The following is a 23,517-nucleotide window of genomic DNA, read 5'->3' as shown; positions in this document are numbered from 1 at the left end:
ATAGAACGCGTAGAACGGACAGCAGCATCAACGCTGGGTGTGAAAATGGGCGGGGCGTTGCCTCTGATTGGTCGGATGAAATATGAATGAAAGATGGATAAATGATGTGATGAATGAAAAAGGTTTGTATATTACTTTACTTTTATTTTTTACTGTGTTTTAAAATGAATGACTAATAAAGTCTATTTTTTATCATTATTTAGGTGTTAGTTGTTATTTTGTTACTTCATTCAGCGCCAATTATATTGGAATGTGTAGACATTATATAATACATTAATTAATGGCGACCTCATCTTTACTCGCAATTAAAAGATTAGGCTGAAAACCCTTTATAAAACGCAAACATCTCAATGGAGATTCGTGTGTTTGGTCCACCGAGCGCCTCCTGCAGGAGTGACCGGATCTTGTCTCCGCCTGAACTCATATTATTTCCGGTCTCAGTCCGCGGTGCTCGGTTCTGATCCCGTCAGCTGTTGTGAGGCTGAAGATGGCGGAGCGCGTGGCTGCACGTTTGTCCGCTCAGGAGGAGCAGATCGAGGCGTTGAGTCGTGAGATCCTCCGCCTGCGGGACGGACTGACCGGAGGGTTCGACTTCAGCACCCTGGCCAGCGGCCCGAACCTGGACGCGCTGCGCGCCGAGAACGAGAAGCTCCAGTACCGAATACTGCACCTCCGCCGGGGCCTCCGGGCCGAGCACGAGCACGGGCACGAGCACGAGAAGAACCAGAGCACGAGCGAACCAGATCAGAACCAGAACCAGAACCCGAGCAAGCACGAACCAGATCAGAACCAGAAACAGAGCAAGAGCAAACCAGATCAGAACCAGAACCAGAGGACAAACACAAAGAAGAGCCAGAACAAGCCTGAAGAACAAAAGGAGAAGAGCCATGCAAAGGTGCATCTATCTATCTATCTATCTATCTATCTATCTATCTATCTATCTATCTATCTATCATCTTAAAACTTTTTAATTAAAAGCATGTAGGTAAATAATTGTAAAAAAAATTGTTTTGTTAGTTGCTTTTGATAAAAGCGTCTGCTAAATGCATGAATGAAAATGTTTACATTTTTTTGTATGAACTTAAATTCATGTCATTCTGCCAATTAGACACAAAGAACTAAGCATGAATGTGCTGTTCATTAATACACAGGCAATATTCCATAATGAGTGAATGTGTTTGTTTTTGTGTGTTTCAGCAGAAAGCTGCTCCGTCTCAATCCTGTGCTTCAGATGTTCAAGAGAAAAACAAGAAGAAGGAGAAAGTGAAGGCAGAGGTGCACTAACACACACACACACACACACACACACACGATCAGCATGATTGCTGTGTCATTGCATCAGTATCATTCATGTGACATTTAAGATGCTGTCAGAGTTCATATTAGACCATATACTGACCACATCACCCCTTGCTCTCTCTCTCTCTCTCTCATATGCACCGGAGCAGAAGAACCCGTGGCCTGCATTCGTCTCTGGTCGTTTGCAGCTTTATGAGCAGCTGAAGAAGGAGAGCGATGCTCTTTTGGCGGAGCGGGCAGCTGGCGGTCAATCCATCAGAGTCCAGCTGCCAGATGGACAGACAATGAAGGCCACAGCTTGGGTCAGCAGCCCGTATCAGCTGGCCTGTGCCATCAGGTGAGAGCATTTACTCTTCATGCACGTTACATGCGGAAAAAAACACAAGATGTGACACAAGATGATGTATTTGAGGAGCTCTATTGACACTTTCAATGAATAGGGTACAAACTGGTCCAATTCAGTGTTGTTCAGAGTGAGATATTATTATAGTATCAATATTTTGAATGAGTTATTTTTAGGGCCTAAGCCCCTAGGGAGCTCTTCCTAGGGTTTTCATCTGATTGCTACCAAACTCGGTCAACATGATCTGAAGACATTATCAAGACCCAAGGGGGATGCAAAATTGCAATGAATAGTTTGACTGTGGAAAGGCAACAAAATTATGGCGAGAAATGAGAAAACGGCAGAGGCGATCTTCCTACAGAGGCGTTTTTCCTACAGACACCAAACTCGGTACATATATTGTTCTCATTGATCCGAACAACTTTCTAATTTACAGTCATTAACAACAACAAACAGTAAGTCTGCAATTTTGGTTTGAATGTGGATTTTTGGAAAATTCAGGCTGTGCATTATTGCATACTCCTCCTAGGAGAATCATGCAATTCACACCAATCTTGTCAACATGATGCCAGTATACCGAAGATTCGAAATTGCAAAACGGATTTTGAATATCTTAAACAGTGTTGCCATGGTGATTTATTAAAATAAAAGTAAAAAAGGAAACATTTCTTCCTATTGTTTCAGTTCTTTTAAATTCATACATTTTATTTTTATTTTTTTTATTTGAAATAATGGAAATGTTTTTATGCTCTTAATTTTAGATATCGATAATAACCTATATATTACTTTTTTTTTAAAGATCTATCACTGATATATATATATATATTTTTATATATCTATAGATCCATTACTATTTAGTAGTTTCATATTTAAATCTGGCAGATGCTTTTATCCACAGAGACATGCATTGCATTAATTTTGCAATGCTAAAGGTTTTGCACCTCTTTTAACATTCACAGCCTCACAAATGCATTAAATGTTCTGCTGCATATACGAGTGTTGATGTTGTTGATTTGTTTGTGTGTGTGTGTGTGTAGTCAGCCCCTGGCGGACAGTTCTGTGATCGCGCGTGTGAACGGAGAGCTGTGGGATCTGGACCGGCCGCTAGAGACCGACTGCAGTCTGGAGCTGCTGCGCTTCGACCACGAGGACGCACAGGCCGTCAGTTACTCACCACACTTCCATACTTGCCTGCTGAATATATATCTGTATGTAAATGAACAGATGTTGTTGTGTGTCTCAGGTTTACTGGCACTCCAGCGCTCACGTCCTCGGCGAGGCCATGGAGCAGTTCTACGGCGGATGCCTGTGTTACGGGCCGCCCATCGAGAACGGCTTCTACTACGACATGTTCCTGGATGGACAGAAGTGAGTGAGGTGTTTGGCATCCGTCTGATCTGACCAGAGCCCCTGTAGATCCATGTATCTGCTGTTTGTTGACAGAGGAGTGTCCAGCACAGAGTTTGGAGATCTGGAGAACATCTGCAGGAGCATCATGAAGGACAAGCAGCCCTTTGAGAGACTGGAGATCAGTAAGGAGACGCTGATGGAGATGTTTAAGGTGAAGAATTGCTCCGTTTGCTTTAATAGTTACTTCATCACATCAACAGTCTTCACTACAGCCTGCAAAAATAAAACTTAGGTTTAAATTGAAGAAATTATTACAGAAATATATTCCTGTTGTACTTCTCAAAGTAATAATAATACGAATAATAATGTAATTTATATCTTTTAATTTGAAAAGTACTTTCTTTGTAAAAATACTTTTCTAACCCTAAATAAATAAAAAAAATACGGAATTTTACTTAAAAATCGCACATTTATTTCAGTTAGTTGCTTGATGTTTCTTTGTAATTAATTGCAATTTAGTAGCATTTATTTGAATTTAATTGAATTTTACTGAGTGAAAATGGTTTCTACGGTAGAATTGTTACTTTTTCACTTAGGGCCCTTATTATTGGTACAATTTGTATAAAATATTACAAATTAATATTAAAAGCTTTTGAAATTTTAATGATTATATATGGTTTTTGGTTATTATAATTTAATTAAACTCTTAAAATGGAATCTAGAAAATGTTTTAATAATTTGAGCAAAAAAAAAAAAAAAACACATTTCATAGTTTGAATAAATTATAAAAAAAAAAATAATGTAATTAATCTGTTGGAACGGAATCCAGAAAAATAAAATCAGAAAATATATTTTAATTTTGTGAAAAATTAAACACATTTTCTACTACCCTACATTTACAACCATTTCTTTAATTATGTTCTTTTTCGAAAATCCATATTTAAGATTGCTTATATGTTATTTATTTAGTACCATGGTATATATCACGTTAAATCATAGTCCCATGATATTGTCATCTGAGCAACCGGTCACAGTGTTTTTCTCTGGAGGCTGAGAAAATGAAATGAAAATATTTCATTTGCTTTTATTTTTCTAGTACAACAAGTTCAAGTGTCGGATCCTGAATGAGAAGGTTTCCACTCCCACCACCACCGTCTACAGGTAATGCAGGACATCTGCTTTCTCCGTAAGGATGCTATAACGCCTCTTTCCATCATGAATTCATACTCTTCCTCTGATAGGTGCGGCCCGCTGATCGATCTGTGCCGTGGACCGCATGTACGGCACACCGGCAAAATCAAAGCGCTCAGGATCTATAAGGTACTCAGACACCTTTAGATCACTTTTACAGGTTTTGATATGATCTTAAACAACTTGTATACCTCTGTTTTTATTAGCACTAGCAAGTTGGTAGTGATTGATGTAAAATAAATGCAAGTCCAGATGCTTTAGATTTGCTTTATAATGTGATGTTAATGGGATATTCTGATATTGTTCAGAATTCATCCACGTACTGGGAAGGCCGTTCGGACATGGAGACGCTCCAGAGGATCTACGGGATCTCTTTTCCTGACAGCAAAATGCTGAAGGAATGGGAACGTTTCCAGGAAGAAGCTAAAAACAGAGACCATCGCAAGATCGGGAAGGTGTGTGAGAGTCAGAGCTGTAAAAAAAAAAAAAAAGGATTCCCTCTGGTTAAGTGTTTAAAACATTTTAGTGTCTTTATCTAAAAATAAAACAATAATTAATAAAGTCATATTTTATGACTTAATTATAAAGTGTTTTATTTAAATTTTATATATGTTGATGAAAATTATTTGCTTTAATTTTTTTGTTTTTAACATTTATTTATTTTAATTTTTTTTATTTAAACAAATTATTTTAATTTGACATTTTTATTATTTAATTAATATTAGTATTTTATTTTGATGATTGTTTTATTTTAAATATATTTATTTAAAATTTACATTTTAATGATTTAACTAATATTAGTGTTTTATTTTGATTGTTAGGGGCCAAGCACCGAAGGTGCGTAGGACCCTCTTGTTTTTGTTGGCGTTCTTATTATTAGGGGCCAAGCACCGAAGGTGCGAAGGCACCTATTGTGTTTGTTGGCGTTATTATTCTTCCTCTTCTTCTTCCACCCCAAGTCTATGGTAGCCCATAGAACCGATTGCGGGAAAGTTGTATAATTTGGCACACTAATAGAGGACTGTCTGAACATTAACCGTAGCAAATTTGAAGTCTCTAACTCAAACTCTCTAGCGCCACCAATTGTCTAAACTTTCAAAAACTTGATGCTAATAACTCTTGAACCGTAAGCCACAAAATGAAAATTCTTTTTTCCTGTGATTCCTTGGCTCATGCCGAGTCGAATGGACACCGAAATTCAAAAATCGCAAGGCTTAGTTTTTTCGCTATCGTCAATTGTTCGTAAAACCTACTTTTTCGAACTCGTCCTAGGCCGTTGCACCGATTGTCACGAAAATTGAATCAGATAATCTTCAGACCATGCTGGCAAAAAGTTATGGAATTCAAGTTGATTTCTCAAACCGTTTCCGAATAGCTCATGAACGAATTCTTCGAAAAGCACGCAAACGTGAACGTGAGGCTATATCTCCGCAACGGTTTGGCCTATTGAGACCAATCTTGGTGGGTCTTATAACAACCATTCCCTGGGACTACCTGCAGTGTTTCGGCGCTGTGCCCCCTAGTGGTCAGGAGATATGAAAAATGCATGTTTTTGCTCATAACTTCTGAACGGTTTTGCCAAAAATCACAAAAGTGGTGTCTTTAGATTCAGTGCATCATTCCGAGTCGAATGATACCGAATTTTCCCAATTCGGCCATTTTGGGCGTCGGCCATTTTGGATTTAGTTGTAAATTGCTGTATCTTAAGAATGAAGTTCCGTATCGTTTCGCAAATAATTACAAAAATGTCCGGCTCCATGCCCTGAATGTACACAAAAAAATTGGGGGCAGCGCCACCTTGTGGTCAATAGCTATAACGATTTTTTTCGAAAAATGCTAATAACTTTTGCATACATTAGCCTATTGTAACAAAGCTGATGTTGATAGATTCCTTGGGTCATGCCGAGAACACCGATACCCCATTTGTCAATTTTGGCAAAATTTCCTGTCCGCCATTTTGATTCATGTTGAAAACCTACTTTTTCGAACTCCTCCTAGACCGTTGCTCAGATTTTCACCAAATTTGATTTGGATCATCTTCAGACCATGCTGGCAAAAAGTTATGGAATTTGTGTCGATACACGTAACCGTTTTCAATTAGCGTACCAACGAATTTGCTGGAAAGATGCCAAACTGCATCTGAGGCTGTATCTCTGCAAAGGTTGGAGATATTTACACAAAACTAAATATGTGACATTGTCACATCACATTGACCACGCCACATCATTTTGGTCACAGCGCCACCTATTGGTCAAGAGTAATAAACCAATCAATAACCGCTAATTATTACATTTCCAATAATGCTAATAACTTTTGATTGCATTAGCCTATTATCATGAAACATGTCTCAAAATGTTCCTTGGGACATGCCGACAACATACATACCAATTATGTCATATTAAGCAAAACTTCCTGTCCGCCATTTTGATTCATGTTGAAAACCTTTTTTTTTAAACTCATCCTCAACCGTTTGTCTGATTTTCACCAAAATTGAATCAGATCATCTTCAGACCGTGCTGACAAAAAGTTATGGATTTCGTGTCAATAGACGAAACCGTTTTTGTACAGCGCTGCTTCAGATGTCAGGCATCTTCACAAAATGAGTCTGAGGCTATATCTCTGCAAAGCCCATTAGTGGTCTTCCAGTGACATCTAGTGGTCGTAAATGCAATTTATCATACAACACTGTCTCTTTAACCTTTATAACTGTTATATGTTGTCTTAATTTCATTCCAAAGAAGCATACGCAATTTATGTATAATTTCACAGTCTAGATAATAGTACTGCACTGATTTTAAATAACCTAGATATGGCTGACAGTAAAAGAATAGAACAGAATTACAGACACACACAAACATGAAATGTTTAAACTAGTATATTAATACTCAATAAGCATGCTTAAACCCACACACAGATGCACACATTTTGTTATATATATAGATAATTAAAATAAATGATGGGTGATAAAACCTATTGCAAGTCTTCTGTTTTTATGGGCTTCTATGTCATTTTTCAGGTTTCATTGCAATCATAATCTGGCATAATTATAAACATTAGATATATCTGTATGAATAAATTGGTAAACTTTGACTCAATGTGATCTGAAATGCTTGAACAGTAATATTAAATAATAGTAATATAATTTTTTTCTAGATGAATCCCTCAACAAGCCCATAAACTGTAATGTTTTAGTCTTTAGTGAGCTCATTAGTGGTCTTCCGGTGACATCTAGTGGTTATAAATGCAATTTTTTATTCAACACTGGGTTTTGAAGCTTTATAAATATTACAGTGTTCTTTTTTACATAATCTCTGTTAAATTTTGCATGATTGTTTAGAAAAAATACAGATCTAATGCATGTGTGATTATATTACCCCTTTTTTTTTTGCAGTTTAATGCCATTCACAACAGAAATCTTTTGTTTTTTAGGCCATTTTAACTGTTATAGCACCAGCTATTTTCTGATCTTAATGAAACTTTGCATGCTTGGTGGGTCATCTTTCACATGTTATAACCAAGTTTCATAAAGTTTTGAGTTTTTGTTTCAGTTTTATAGGCTTTAGGTTACATGTGGCCACGGCCCTTTCCTAAATGACCTCTTATAGCTAACCAAAGGACAAAATGCAACATATTTTTGAAAATGATTGATCTAGAGAGTCCAGAGAATATTATTGCAGTGGTTTGATCAAGACTGAACAAAAAACCAGGTGACCCAAAACATTCAAATTCGTGGACCAATTTTACGAAAAAGGCTATAACTCGGGAACAAAATGAGATATCTTCACCAAACTCAGAACTCATATGCATGAACAAAAACTTTAGTCAAATTATTATTTTTTTTTCCATATCTGCCACTTGGTGGCGCTACAGGATGAAAAAAAATCAAATGGCTATAACTAAGCAACCGTTGATCCAATCAACTTGAAAATTGATATGGCCCAATGTGGCACAATTGCTCTATGAGGAATTTCACTTATCTTAAAAAACATGGCCGCCATTGGCCAAACAACTTTAAGCACCTATTTGACAAGGTTAATGGAAGTCGATCGGAACGAAACTCGGTGGGCATGTTCGACTCATTGCCCTAAAGGTCTGTAAGTATTTTGAAAGAAATTGCCCACAACATTGTCACCTCCCACAGAACACAACAGAGCGATTTGATTACAGCGCCACCTATTTTCCAAAAATAATAATGCATCATTTTACTGGAGTTTTACTGGCTGTTTCAATTACACTCTTCCAATAATTGCTTTTCTTACTCGTTGCATTTGGTCTGATGCTCCATGCCATGCTTAGCTCCTCGCTGTGGAACTTTTATTAACGATTTTCAGCCATTTCAATTACAATCATGCAATTATTGATTTCATTATTCATTGTTTCATTTGGTCTGATGCTACATATGCTTAGCTCCTTATGTTGCCGCTGGAATGCTTGGCCCCGTGATTGCTGCTTGCAGCTATATTTATTATTATTATTATTATTCTTCCGACTGGGCGTCTATGGCAGCCCATAGAACCGAATGCGGGAAAGTTGTAATGGTTTGACATTCTGATAGAGGACAGTGCCAACATTAAGTACACCAATTTTGGTGTGTCTAAGTCAATCCCTCTAGCGCCACCAACTGTCCAAAATTTCACTTTAATTTTGTTAATAACTTTTTAACCCTAAGGCCAATCAACGAAATTCTTTTTTCCTCTAATTTCTGAGCTCATGCCGATTCGATTGCACCCTACGAAGTCATTTCCGTCATAGAAATATGACCGCCATTTTGAATTTCTTTAAAAACCTACTTTTTCGAACTCGTCCTAGACGGTTTGTCCGATTCACACGAAAATTGAACCATATCATCCTCAGGCAGTGCTGACCAAAAGTTATGCAAATCAAATTGATTCGTCAAATTGTTTTCGATAAACGCTCTAACAAATTTTATGTAGTGCTTACAAAAACAGTCGTAAGGCTGTATCTCGGCAACGACTTATCCTATTCAGACCAAACTCGGTACATGTCATAACAAGCATGACCTGAGGCAACATGCTGTGATTGGGCGCAGCGCCACCTACTGATCCGGAGATATGAAAAACTGCTATTTTTGCTTATAACTTCTGAACAGTTTGTCCAAAAATCATAACATTGGTCTTGTTAGATTCAGGGCAACATGCCGAGTCGACTGATATCCAATTTGACCATTTCGGCCATTTTGACTGTCGGCCATTTTGAATTTTGTGCTAAAATGCTGTATTTTAAGAACGCATCAGCAGATTGTTACGAAACTTGGTATGGGTCATCAGCACAATGTCCTGAAGGAGCGTGAGAAGTTTCAAAACAGCGCCACCTAGTGGTGATCTTCTTTTTTAAAATGCTTATAACTTTGGGTGTGGTTGACTTATTTTCACGAGACTCATCAAATTGGACTCCTGAAACCTTACCGAGTCCTATGATACCAAACATGCTAGGTTTTGCCTTTCGGTTTGTGTAGCGTTGTGATTTAGCGCTTAAAAAACATTTGGCTATATCTTCGAAACCGCTTGTCTGATCGAGACGAAACCACCGTCAGAAGTTCGGAAACATAGGTCGATAGCTATACACCAATGCCCAAATGCCAAAATATTGATAGTAAGGGGTAGTAATATTCAATCAAAGTCAAGAGTCAGTCATTTTTTACGTGCTTTTTCATATAAATGTCTATAACTCTGAAGTGAATTGAGATATTTTCACCAAAATTGACACACATATGTATGGGCTCACTCTGAGCACACATAAAAAAAATGGTGGGACTGAGCCTCTTGGTGGCGCTATAATAGAACAAAACATGAAATTCTCATTGACTTCAATACAGTTTTGTGAAATAAAATGCTATACTAAACAAATGCATTGGTGTAATATTACGAAACTCAGAATGTGCCAACAACACCATCCCCTGAAGGTATTCAAAATATTTTGAAACAGCGCCACCTAGTGGTCAAAAGTTATAACTCAATTTACGTAAAGGCTAATAACTTTTGAATAAATCTGGCTATTGACATGACGCTGGTCTTTGTAGATTCCTTGGGTCAAGTCGAGAACATAGATACAAAGTTTTCCTTATTTGGCTGAACTTCCTGTCCGCCATTTTGATTAATGTTGAAAACCTACTTTTTCGAACTCCTCCTAGACCGTTTGTCAGATTTTCACCAAATTTGACGTGGCTCATCTTCAGAGCATGCTGGCAAAAAGTTATGGATTTCGTGTCGACATACGAAACGGTTCTCATTTAGCGCATCAACAAATCTGCTTGAATGGTGCCAAAATGCATTTGAGGCTGTATCTCTGCAAAGCTTTGACATATTTGCACCAAACTTTGTATGTGTCATCGACACCTCACACTGACCGTTCCAAACTAATTTGGTAACAGCACCACCTATTGGTTACACGTGATAAGCCAATAAATCCTATTACTAGTTGTTGTGTTGATTGTTTTCAAGCCATTTTGCCTAAAATAATCTTAAAACTGTCTTAATTACTCATTCCTGCCGTTCGTCTGAAGATTGCTTCTGTAGTGCTTGGCCCCGTTATTGCTGCTTGCAGCTATATTTTTATATTATAATTATTTATTGTAATACAACGTTTATGATTTAATTAATGATTACCTTTTCAATTCCATACACCCTTGTGTCATGTAGTGCATTAAAGAAATGCAAAATTTATTTTGTTCAGAGAATGCAAAAATGTAGTTCATTTTCATCATGTTGATTTCAGAATGAGCTGTTAAATTGTTTTTAATTGTGAACAGCTTTTCTTGATTTATTTTTGCCCGTGTGACGTGTGTCTCTTAATGACGGTGAGTGAATGTGTTTCTCGGCTCCTGTGAGGATCAGTTGGTGTCCGTCTTGTTCTGTTCGGCTGAAAGCTCCTAATTACACACAACGAAAAGGTTTTGCTTTTTATCTCTCATTACTTGAGCTTTCTTACCTCATTAAAATCCTCTATACTGTATATAATAGCAGTGCCATATGGTTTATAGTACATTATCTTGAATTGTAGTTACTGTGGTTATTTTAAATTGGAGCCAGTTTGTCCAATCAGACGTGTCTCTTCACCTCCCTTGGAGCGACGCATGTCACTTCCTCCTCATGTGTGACTCAAGGAGCTTGTTAAGATCTCGCTCTCTAATGGTGTGATTTACAGGATCAAGAACTTTTCTTCTTCCACGATCTGAGTCCAGGAAGCTGCTTCTTTCTGCCACGAGGAGCTTATATCTACAACACGCTGACGGAGTTCATCAGGGTACGTCTCAGCATACGAGCTCAAACTAAAGCACAGTCAAACGCTGAATCCCACAGCACCGTTCATGATGTGTGTGTGTGTGTGTGTGTGTGTGTGTGCGCGCAGGAGGAGTACAGCAGACGAGGCTTCCAGGAGGTGGCATCTCCGAACATCTATAACAGCAAACTGTGGGAGACGTCGGGTCACTGGCAGCACTACAGTGAAAACATGTTCTCCTTCCCTGTTGAGCAGGACGTCTTCGCTCTGAAGCCCATGAACTGCCCCGGACACTGGTAAACCACAACTCTGTGTGTGCTCAATTAGATTTAACCACTAACGGCAAGACACAACAGGTGAACAGGGTGAAAACGTTATCTAATAGAGCTCACCATATTTCCCCAGTTTAATAATAACAGTACATTAAGAAAGAGTTATTTTTTAATGTTATGTTTAAATATGATGCACTATCTAGTTAAATATGCACTCATTTGCATCTAGACATTGGATAAAGCCAGGTTGAATACGTATGTTTGATGTTGGAGACATAGTAGAGTTAAAGGTTTTTATAGAGGGGATTTTGGATTTCTATTTTTATCTCTCCAGAAATCAGAAATTGCTTTCAACCGACAAAAAAATAAACACTGTATTTTCACCATGTTTTTAGGAATAAAATGTTGTAGAAATCCATGTAAATGATATGAGGACAAACCCCTCAGTAAAAACTTTCAGAATATAGAGAGGAATAAACCTCTAAGTTTTGGTGTTTGTAAAAGCTGCTGAAGTGGAGAAAAAACCATATGAAGATATAAAAACAATATAAAGATGTGCGTTTTTGCCATGTTTTTAGGGATAAAGTGTTGTAAAAATCATTGTGAATGAAATATGAACAAACACTTTGGTAGAAGTCTTCAGACAATAGAGAGGAATAAAACTCTAAAATGTGTTGTGTGTAAGTGCTGCTGAAGTGGAGAAACAAACTTGTAAATGTATAAATTGCAATTTAAAATCTACTGACACATATAGATAAAGTACAATAATAAATCCAAGTGAATGATATATGAACAAACCCCTCAGTAAAAACTTTCAGAATATAGAGAGGAATAAATCTCTAAGTTTTGGTGTTTGTAAAAGCTGCTGAAGTGGAGAAAAAACTATATGAAGATATAAAAACAATATAAAGATATGCGTTTTTGCCATGTTTTTATGGATAAAGTGTTGTAAAAATCATTGTGAATGATATATGGGCAAGCCCTTTGGTAGAAACCTTCAGAATATAGGGAGGAATAATCCTGTAAAGTTTAGTGAATGAAAGTGTTGCTGTAGTGGAAAAAAAAAACGTTTAAAGGTAAGAATTGCAATTAAAAATCTGCAGAGGCGAATAGATAAAGTTCAATAATGAAACCAGGTGAATGATTTATGAACAAACCCCTCAGTAAAACCCTTTGTGATATAGAGAGAAATAAAAACTGTAATTTTGGTGTTTGTAAGTGTTGCTAAAGTGGACAAACAAACTTTTAAAGATATGAATTGCAATTTTAAAAATATACTGGCGTGAATAGATAAAGTGCAAAAAAGCAGAAACTCAAAGTGTATTTTGGCTCTTTTTTCCCCCTGAATGAAGACGTGTTATGGAAGCAAAGTAGACCAAAATCTCAAAATTGACCATTACATGAAAACACACTGGGATTCCTGTAGTGTAATGCCTTAAAGACAAAAATGCATGCAATGAAATCATATCTTGACAATAAATGGTCGGCACCATTTTTTTACATTGAAATATAGCATAATGTTCTGTTCGGTGATCATTTTATTGGTTGATTCTTGGTCGAACAGGGCTCAAATGACTCACTGAATCATATTATAAATCATATTATACAAGTTATAATGTCCGACTGGGGCTGAAAATCACTGAAAATTTACATTTTGAAAGCAATGATTAAAATACAAGATTACTGTCAAACTGTAGTTAAAGATACATATTTTGTTGTTTTAAAAATAATAATAATAAGTTGAAAATAAATATATTGGATATTATTTAGTGTGTTTTGTAGTATCAATGTAGTTGAATATTCTCTCTCTGCTCATGCAATATTCTTGTTTTGAATCGAGCGTTATCTGCTTCTCTCCGTCCTTCATCTCTCCTGATCTTTCTCTGTCTGTCAGTCTGATGTTCGGTCATCGGCCGCGCTCCTGGCGTGAACTTCCTCTCAGACTGGCTGATTTTGGCGTGTTGCATCGTAATGAGCTCTCGGGAACACTGACGGGCCTCACGAGAGTCCGGCGCTTCCAGCAGGACGACGCTCATATATTCTGCACCATGGATCAGGTGCAGCGATGCTTTCGTTTTCATTTTAGTAAAAGTTAAATTTTATTGTGACCTATTCTAATTTTTATTAGATTTTGTTGTTTTTATGAATTTTATTTTAGTTTTAGTTATTTTAGTACATGAATTTTCAACTAAATTAAATGAATAAAAAAAAAAAACGACTCCACTGCGAAACCCACATGTACCTGTAATGCCTTTAATGAAGACCTCTTAAAGAGACAGAACCTAATTGTTTGCTTGTGTTTCAGATTGAGTCGGAGATGAAAGGCTGTCTGGATTTCTTGCGCTGCGTCTACGATGTCTTCGGCTTCTCCTTCCAGCTGCATCTCTCCACACGTCCGGAGAAGTTTCTGGGCGATATTGCTGTGTGGAATCAAGCCGAGAAGGTTCCAGAATAGCATTTTTCCTGCTGTCTTTGACATTTGAACTGACATTTTGTGCAGTATTGACTGAGATTCTATTTCTTAGCAACTGGAGAACAGCCTGAATGAGTTCGGAGAGCCGTGGAAGCTCAATCCAGGAGACGGGGCTTTTTATGGACCAAAGGTCAGAAAGCATTCACACTGATCTCTCTTCATACATCAAAAATCTTTTTCGTTAATTGAATTAAAAATGAAATAAAATTTAATCTAATATTATATGTTTATAATGTATATTTATTGTTTTATATATATATATATATATATATATATATATATATATATATATATATATATCTCTTGTGTTTTAGATTGACATTAAGATTAAAGACGCCATCGGCCGCTATCACCAGTGTGCCACGATCCAGCTGGATTTCCAGCTTCCCATCCGCTTCAACCTGACGTATGTGGGGTGAGTAGAGCTCAGACTGGATGTGAACGCTCTCACGGCTGTGAATCAGAGTTTAACTGTCTGAACCGCTGCAGGAGAGACGGCGATGACAAGGACAGACCGGTGATCATTCACCGCGCCATCCTGGGCTCCGTGGAGAGGATGATCGCCATCCTCACCGAGAACTACGCCGGGAAATGGTGAGCGGCACAAACCGTTTCAATTATCCTTAACTAAAACGAAGAAATCGATTCCGTAATTGTGGTTTTTACAGTTCTCCTTTGAATTGTCAAGAGGCTTTCAGAATATTTGTAATAAATTAAATAAATGTAAAGATATGAATAAAAACAGTATTCTTCCACCAAACAATGTAGCTCCTCAGAATCAGTTGTGTTTGTAACAGAGTGGTTGCCGAGCAACACACAAACGTAAACAAAGGTGTATGTTACTTTGTAATGTACAGCAGCTTTGAACATGGCTCAGCCAATCAGAGCCAAGGACCAGAACTATCCGCTTTATAAATGTTAATAAATAAGACAATATCTCAAAACAATTAAGTTTTTACAACCATTTATAATTATCTCTCAGATCCTTTAATCATGGTTCCATTAAAAACTAGTTTTGCTGCTGTCTTTTAAGACTCCCATATGTTAATATCTTGCTGTGATTGGCCAACCTCTTTGCATATATAATGAGAGTCTTCCTTTTCCTTCAGTGACAAAACTACATCACATTCAGCAAAGTGGGAACACAGTACCTGTAGCCTCAGAAAAGCACAGATTGGTGTCATTAATGTGTGTGTGTGTGTGTGTTTGGGCAGGCCGCTGTGGTTGTCTCCTCGTCAGGTGATGCTGGTGCCTGTGAACCCGTCTCTCGAAGCGTACGCCACACAGGTACAACATCTGCTCTGAGATCAGTCACTGAACTACAGACTGTGGAGATGCTCAGAACCTGCTGCCTGTTGTTTTTAAAGCCAAATTAAGGCTGAAAAGATTCTTATTGTGAACAATTCTTCAGTGCATGTCCATAATAATAGAAAGCAACTGTGTCCATAATCACTGAAAATAATGTTAAATTAATTTCTGGTGAGCAAAATGAGCAGGTTTTAGATGAGTCGTTTTTATTTCTAAAGTTATTTATTAAGTTATTCTGCATTTATTGCTTTGCAAACTTGATCATATTTAACCCTGGAACTCAAAAGCAGTCTTAAGTTTCTGGGGTATATTTGTAGCAATTGCCAAAAATACATTGTATGGGTCAAAATTTTCAGTTTTTCTTTAATGCCAAAAATTATTAGGATATTAAGTAAAGATTTTGTAAATTTCCTACCATAAATATATTAAATTTTATTTTTTATTTTAATGGCAATTTCTCAATATTTAGATTTTTCCAGATTCCAGATTTTCAAATATTGTCCTCCTAACAAACCATACATCATTGGAAAGATGATTTATTCTTTTTTTATTTTTTTTTATTTACACTTTTTTTTTGTGTTTTTGTGTTCCATGGACACAAATATGAGATAAATGCAGATCTTTTAATTAAAAGACAATAGTGTGATTATTGAGCTCATGTTTTGTTCTCGTCTGATGAATCGGTGAGATTCCCGAATACCTTCCTTGGTCTTCCTCCTGTTCCAGGTCTGTAAGCGGTTTGTTGAAGCTGGTTTTATGGCCGATGCTGATTTGGACTCTAGTTGTCTTCTGAACAAGAAGATCAGAAACGCGCAGCTGGCGCAGTACAACTTCATCCTGGGTAAGAAGCCAGCCTCTGTGTGAGTTTGACGCTCCTCTCATGAATGCACGCTCTGATGTGTGTTTGTTGTGCAGTGGTGGGCGAGAAAGAGCGTGCGGCTAACAGTGTGAACGTCAGAACCAGAGACAACAAGGTGCACGGAGAGCTGAGCGTAGAGGAGGTGATGGAGAGACTGACGCTCCTCAGACTGTCCCGCTGTCGCAGCGCCGAGGAGGACTTCTGAGAGCAGACGAGCGTCACTGATGTGCAGGATGAAGGGAAACTCTGAGACGTGGAGGATGAAAGGGAAAAGAGGATGTGAATGGAGGGGTTTGGTCGTTGGTAGTTAAATGATGGTTTGGTGTCAAAGTTCTGAAGGTTTGCAATAAAGACTCAAAGAATCACCATCATGTGTCATCATTACTGCATTTGGAAGCTTTATCAAATATTTAAATAAAAATAAAAATATTAAGTATACTAACACTGATACCATATTAGTCTGTTTTTATTAGTCATTTTATAATTCCCTTAAACTTCAATCACAGTACTCGACAAAAATTTGAAAACATTATGATTTTTAATGTATTTGTTTCTACGGAGCCCCGCACATGACATGCAAGAAAAAATTAATTGTGCACGATTTACTAATTCGTTCCCTCACTGTACTATTGCGTTCTTTACTAACGGATTGTTAAATCATGCGCACAATTTATAAATAGAGTGAAATAAATATTATTGCAATTTATAACCGCTGTTTTCTATGTGTATATCTGTTAAAGTGTAATTTATTTCTGTGATGTGCAGCGGTTTTTTCATCATCATCCCTCCAGTCTTCAGTGTTACATGATCTTCAGATATCAGAATAATATGATGAAACATTTCTAATTATTATTTTATTGTTACACAATTTATGTATACAAACAGAGCATGGTTAATGGCAGAAACAAATATATAATATATACTTTTTTTTTTTTTTTTTTTTTTTACAAAAGGAGCACTTGAATTCTAAACAATGCTAAAATGAACGAAGCAATGTTTCTTTATCGTGCTGGGTTGGACTTTTTTTCTGAAGCAAGGTGATCAGCCGTTGGGACTTTTATGTGAGCGGAAGCCGGAAGTTCACGGCGGCGGTGTTCGGGATGACGGCAAACAGACTGAAACGGGTTTTTGAACGCGGACGGAACATCATGAGCTCGTATGTGATGCTGTTTCTGCTGCTGCTCGACATTTACTCCTCATGTGCGATCGGTAAGACGCCAGACTCGAACACTAGCACTGGACGGTAACGGCTGTGCTCTCCGTGTTTGGACTCTCTGATACCGTGTTTTTGGTAACGTTACCGTAAACCAGTAAAATCACGGTCTCATTTGAGTTACAGGCGTACCGTGTAAATACTAGAGTATATACTTTTGTTAATCACACTTACCAGAACATACCATGGTATTTGTACAGTATATGTGTAAAGTATGATAGTATTACTGATATAACGTTAGCATTTGGGGTATCGTGGTATAATTACAATATTCTATAGTCAGACTGTCTGGTGTTTACATCTGTCTCTAAAATATGTTTAATGCATGGATATCTTCACAGATTTGTAATGATGATCGTTTATAAATCCTTTATCAATAAAAGAGAAGCTTTAAGCAGGTCTGTGGTCAGCTAAGAGCAATACATAATTCAATATGGCTAACGTACACAATAATAACAATACATCTTTTCATTTTTATTATTCAAAATATTTACATTTTAATATTATTTAATTTGCAATATTGTATTGTAAAATAAAAATAGCATTTAATAATATTAATTATTATTATTATTCAACATAATGTTTTGTTTTATTATTGTGTAAAATAACAGATTAAACGAATCAATAAATATAGTGCTATTGCTATTGGTCTCTCTCTCTTTCTGTCTCTCTCTCTCTGTCTCTCTCTTTCTGTCTCTCTCTCTCTCTCTCTCTGTATCTCTCTCTCTCTCTCAGCGTATCTGAGCTCTCCTCACGTGGGTCAGGAGACGCCGTACACGGCCCAGCAGAGCCCGGTGATGACCAGTCCGGTGGCTTTGACCTCGTCCTCTGGTGAGTGAGACTCCAGCTCAGTCTCTAGCGCTTCAGCAGATTCATGTGTAGTGTCCAGCGTGAACACCTGCTGTGTGTGTGTGTGTGTGTGTGTGTGTGTTCAGCTGCTCCAGCGGTCACCGATGATGACCTGTCCGTGTGTCCCAGCGGCGGTCAGTGCTCCAGACTCCCGGCCGACTGCATCATCTGCTCGTTTCATCACAACTGCAGCTACGGCCGGCCGGCTAACTTCACCTGCAGAGCCAAAGCAGGCGTCCACTGTGTGGTGAGATTTCAGTTTGGAAAAAATAGGAATTTGATTTGAGTCATTTCCAGGTCTGGGAAAGTAAGCAGAGTATGGAAAAATATTAGCATTTCCAGACTCCTGCCCACATCTAGTTTTCTACAATAGAGAAAATTGTGCGTAATAACGCCCTTTAGCTGTTATAAAAACACTGTAAACCACAGCTCCACAGGGCTTTTATAAACCGTTATTATACGTAGTAAGGTTTCACAAAATAAAACGGAGCAAATAAAGTGTAAAGATATGAATAAAAACAGTATTCTTCCACCAAACAATGTAGCTCCTCAGAAACAGCTGTGGTTGTAACAGAGTGGTTGCCGAGCAACACACAAATGTAAACAAAGCTGTATGTTACTTTGTTACTTTGTAATATACAGCAGCTCTGAATGTGTCTCAGCCAATCAGAATCAAGGAGAGGAACTATCCGCTTTATAAATGTTAATAAATAATAAAATGAAAATAAATGCATTGTACAAGAGGTGTGTTTTCATGGCAGCGGTTTAGTGATTGTCAAGCGCTGAATGAATTCAAGGTGCATTTTTTGCAGGTTATATTGCTTTTTTTTTTCTCATTATTCTTAAAAGGTTTTTTACAAAACTAAAAAATATACAGACTTTACTGTGCACGACAAACCATTAAACTTAGCACAGGACAATACACACTGATCCATCAATTACACCATCAGCCCATTTCACAGTGTGTTTTCTGGCTGTCACGGAGTGTGTGTTAAAGCAGACCTGAGGCTTGGAAATATAATGCACTGCACTAACAAAAGCCACATTTTGAACACTTATTCTTTTCAGAACAAGTCTTTTTATAGACCATTGAATTTGGTGAATAGGACGATGCACACAGCCGTATTGTGCCGTCAGCCCATTTCATGACATGGTTTCTCTGCTGAGATTAGATTTACATTTTGATCAAATATATCTCTGTTCGTTCCTGTGCATCCATTCTTTCTTCATCGTAAGATGGCAGTGACGCAAAAAGGAAATGTGTTATAGTATATAAAACTAGTAAGCATGGTAAATATTCACGTGTGCATGTGAATAGTTTCTGGAGAGCATGAAAACCTTTCTCGTGTACGTGTTCTCTGTATGTATGTAAGAAAACCAGTAAGACATTGATTTTTATTTCAGTTTAATTTGCATTAAACATGAAGGTAAACTAAATGGAAATGAGAAGCTTAAGATTAATATGCTTAAAATAAATAAGTTTTCATTTTATATTATATATTTCAGTCAACACTATTGTTTTATTGCAAGTAATGCAAATATTTTTTGGATTTAGTTAGCAGTAATTACCTTGAATTACATTAAATATTCAATATACAAATTATAAAAAAAAATTCTGTGTTTGTAACTTATATGATTCTTAAAATTTTTGTCTTTATACACACACAGTTTTTATTTATGTCTATTTAAATTTTAGGTTTAGTTATTCAAGATCAAGATAAACTAAATGACAATGAGAACATGACAACATAACTGAAAGAAATGTATATGTAAATTATATTATGTTTTATTTGAGTTAGCATTTATTTCAAGTAATTTTTTTTTTTTTTCAGTTTCAGCTAACTATAATAACCCTTAACTATTATTATTATTATTATTATTATTCATGATTTATCTTTTTTTTTTTTTTTTCAAGTGAGCTTCACATTCTGAATTCCTCACCAGTTATTCCTCGATTGCACTCCTTTTGATAGATATGCATCTATTATTTCTATTTACACTGACTGCATTTCTAACAGCCTTTGCATTTGTGAAGTAGATTATATGCTTTATACACACACATCTGGGCACCTTTGAAATCAACCGGATCGGCAGGTTTAGTAATCAAGTAATCTGTTGTAATCTGTAATCTGTCTCAGATGCCTGATGCACTCATTGCATCGCTGTGTGTGTTTCAGAGCGATCAGGGTCGGCCGCAGCAGAACTTCTCGCTCACGCTGGACTGTCGTTTCTGTTGGCAGCTGGATCCGTCTCAGTACAGCTGCACCAACACCGACAACTGCATGACGGTGTCGTGTCCACGCAGACGCTATAACGCCAGCTGTGTGGCTCTGAAGCACGTGCACTGCCTGGGTACGACCCTCACACACACACAATAAACTACAGACTGCGCTAGCAACACCAGGGTCATGGGTTTGATTCCCAGGGAGTGCATGAAAGGATCACATGTGTACCTTAAACCCAGTGTAAGTCACTTTAGATGAAAGCGTCCAAAAAATACATAACCTCTTAAGTGCCACCATATAATAATAATAATAATCATAAATTACATATACATTTCAAAGCTTAAAACTGATCTTCTGAAAACTGTCCATTTTGAAATCATAGATTGCGTCACTTTAAAATCTTTTGGAGGTCTCCGTCCCCTTAGTGGGCGGAGTCAGGTTTCATATTACAAAATGCATTATGGTCTTTTTAGAATCAAAACTTTTTAGAATCTTGATGAAATGCATATTGATCAAAAAGAGTCTAAATATTCTAAATTTGGTAGATAGAAGTAATATTGACAGAGATATTTAGATATTTGTGAGAAAAATGGCGTTTTGATGGCACCTAGTGGCTGTTTGTGGTATAACGGCCGAAAATAAAATCTAAAAAAATTTTTTTTATCAACTTCAAATTTGAAACATAACTTATTTAGACCTAAGGCTTTAATTTTATTGTGATGCGTATTTTGAAAAATATTATTTTATATAACATAAAACTAAAAATGGTACACTGCATTTTCTTTACAGTAAATTTCAACTTTTTGATACTTCAATATTTTAAAATGATTCCACTTCTGCAAAAATCTGTAGATTTGTATTTTTATCAGAAGAGTCTAACCTTGTTCTCTGTCTTCCAAAGCGTTCATTAACAGTTTAGGTTTGAATAATACACTTTCACGTCTATATTCAAAAATGAAGGGTGGCACTTAAAGGGTTTAGCATCAGAAGTCCTTAAAGGGACAGTTCACCCAAAATGTCATCATTTACTCTCCCTCGTGTACAGTTTCTAGTCCCGATAGACTTATATTTGTAAGTCAGTGGCGTTCTTCACAATATCTGCTGTTATGTTTGAGTTTTAGCAGGTGTTTTCCGTCATGTGTCTGCCGTGTGTGTGTTGTTCACAGGGAAGCGAGAGTTTCAGAAGCGTCTGTTCTGTAACTGGACGGGAGGATATAAGTGGTCCACGGCTCTGGCCCTCAGGTGATTCACCTCACACTCCTCTGAATCATTAACATGAGAGTACACCTGTACGAGCTTCCTTCACAGCAATAATATAGAAATCTAGCTATTAAAGGTGTTTATGTGTGCGCAGCGTGACTCTGGGGGGCTTCGGAGCGGACCGCTTCTATCTGGGCCAGTGGAGGGAAGGTCTGGGGAAGCTCTTCAGTTTCGGCGGTCTGGGGATCTGGACGCTGATCGACGTGCTGCTGATCGCGGTGGGATACGTGGGGCCAGCCGACGGCTCGCTGTACATCTGAGGGATCGAATGTGACTCTGACTCTGACTCCTCCATCCCAGATTTCCATCCCGATTCGCACGTGTCGTGTCCAAACTCCCACTGCGACAGATTCCCATCTGCTCTTCAGCAGCACGTCTGACAGACTCCATCAGAGGAAGACCGCAGCGCTAGAGGCGATGCACAGCATGCATCTAAACTCATCTGTGTCCGTCTTATTTTACTGCTATGTGTATATATATATGTGTTTATATATTATGAGTGTTGATTTCTGATTAAACGAGCGTCAGGTTGATGACGGCGCTCACCTGAGTTTTTCTTTATCTGTCAGATTCAGCAAGACGAAACACTGCGGGTGAACGTTTGAAGACGGGTTCAAAATTCCTGTTTGCATTTGTTGATATAATAAAGGTTTAATCAGAGGGATTTATTGTGGAACTTTCGTGGCCGTGGGATAAAAAAAAATAAAAAAAAACATTTTTCTCATAATTCTCACAAAGATGTATCTGTTTATAGGTTTTTTTTCTATGGAAGCTTGTTTTCTGCCAAGGGATGAAAATAAAGGTATTTGCAACTTTTTATCTCACAATTTGCAATTCTGACAAACAAATAAAATACAGTAAAAAAAAAATAAAGAATCAAAATTGAAACAAAGTTGCAGTTTTCTTTGTTATTATTCATTCTGTGACAGAAACAAAACAACATTTAATTGTAAGAAAAAAGACAGAATTTATTTTCTCAATTGCAAGTTTATGTTTAACAATTCTATTTTCTCTGAATTCTGAGTTTACATGTTGCAATTTTGTGTTTATATTATTATTATATTTTTTTTTTGAGAATTGCGAGAGAAAAGGCAGATTAGTGAGAAAATGTTGCAAATAGCTTTATTTTTATTCTGTGGCAGAAAACAAGCTTCCATGAAAAATACTGAAAGCTGTTGTGTAACTTTCAGAACAGAACAAGAGGAATAAAACTGAAGGTGTGTGTGTGTAAAAGAAAAAACTCTTACAGCTATGAATTGGAATTGAATCTACAGATAAAGTGCAATAAAAATGTATATTTGGATGGTTATTTTTTACTAGTCTGTTATTTTTAATATCTATAATTTCTGTTACAATGAGAAATGATGCCATTGCAACTAGCTGAAATAATTTTATTTTTTTCAGTTAATGCTGTTTTGAGTAATGAAAATGTTTTTATAGTTTTGGTTTTAGTTAACTAAAACTGCAATTAAAACCATTTTTTATATAACATTAACTGAAATACAACAAATCACTTATTTAAAACTTAATTTTATAATGTAATAAAAACTAAATAGACAACATATGTCAAGCACATTGCATTGTGGGATACAGTTGCAGTGTGCTACAGATTTAACAAGAGCGGCAGGACATGTGT

At 37.1% G+C, this 23,517-nt stretch overlaps 2 protein-coding genes across 3 annotated transcripts; both read left to right on the top strand.

Annotated features, from left to right (window-relative positions):
• Positions 1 to 387: 387 nt before the first annotated feature.
• tars3 (threonyl-tRNA synthetase 3) lies at positions 388 to 16,700 on the top strand. Of its 2 annotated transcripts, none has more exons than XM_052531415.1 (19): positions 388 to 895; positions 1,201 to 1,275; positions 1,449 to 1,636; positions 2,680 to 2,803; positions 2,886 to 3,010; positions 3,086 to 3,203; positions 4,089 to 4,153; positions 4,234 to 4,312; positions 4,492 to 4,638; positions 11,348 to 11,446; positions 11,552 to 11,718; positions 13,589 to 13,751; positions 14,000 to 14,137; positions 14,220 to 14,297; positions 14,482 to 14,582; positions 14,657 to 14,761; positions 15,382 to 15,454; positions 16,202 to 16,316; positions 16,391 to 16,700. In XM_052531415.1, exons 1-19 carry the CDS (start codon positions 488 to 490, stop codon positions 16,537 to 16,539), a joined length of 2,517 nt encoding a protein of 838 aa, XP_052387375.1. In that variant the 5' UTR covers positions 388 to 487; the 3' UTR covers positions 16,540 to 16,700. The 2 variants fall into 2 exon arrangements, with proteins under 2 accessions (XP_052387375.1, XP_052387374.1); XM_052531414.1 differs by having other exon boundaries at positions 1,198 to 1,275.
• A 676-nt stretch (positions 16,701 to 17,376) lies between these two features.
• LOC127934176 (TM2 domain-containing protein 3) lies at positions 17,377 to 23,190 on the top strand. The gene is made up of 6 exons (XM_052531385.1): positions 17,377 to 17,543; positions 18,283 to 18,378; positions 18,483 to 18,643; positions 20,574 to 20,748; positions 21,788 to 21,863; positions 21,976 to 23,190. The coding sequence occupies exons 1-6, from the start codon at positions 17,435 to 17,437 to the stop codon at positions 22,139 to 22,141; spliced, it is 783 nt and encodes a 260-aa protein (XP_052387345.1). The 5' UTR covers positions 17,377 to 17,434; the 3' UTR covers positions 22,142 to 23,190.
• The last annotated feature ends 327 nt before the right edge of the window (positions 23,191 to 23,517 follow it).

Source organism: Carassius gibelio, chromosome A18 (genome assembly GCF_023724105.1).
Source record: "Carassius gibelio isolate Cgi1373 ecotype wild population from Czech Republic chromosome A18, carGib1.2-hapl.c, whole genome shotgun sequence".
NCBI lineage: Eukaryota > Metazoa > Chordata > Actinopteri > Cypriniformes > Cyprinidae > Carassius > Carassius gibelio.
Note: the sequence above shows the minus strand (reverse complement) of the source record. Positions and strands in the feature narration are given on the sequence as shown.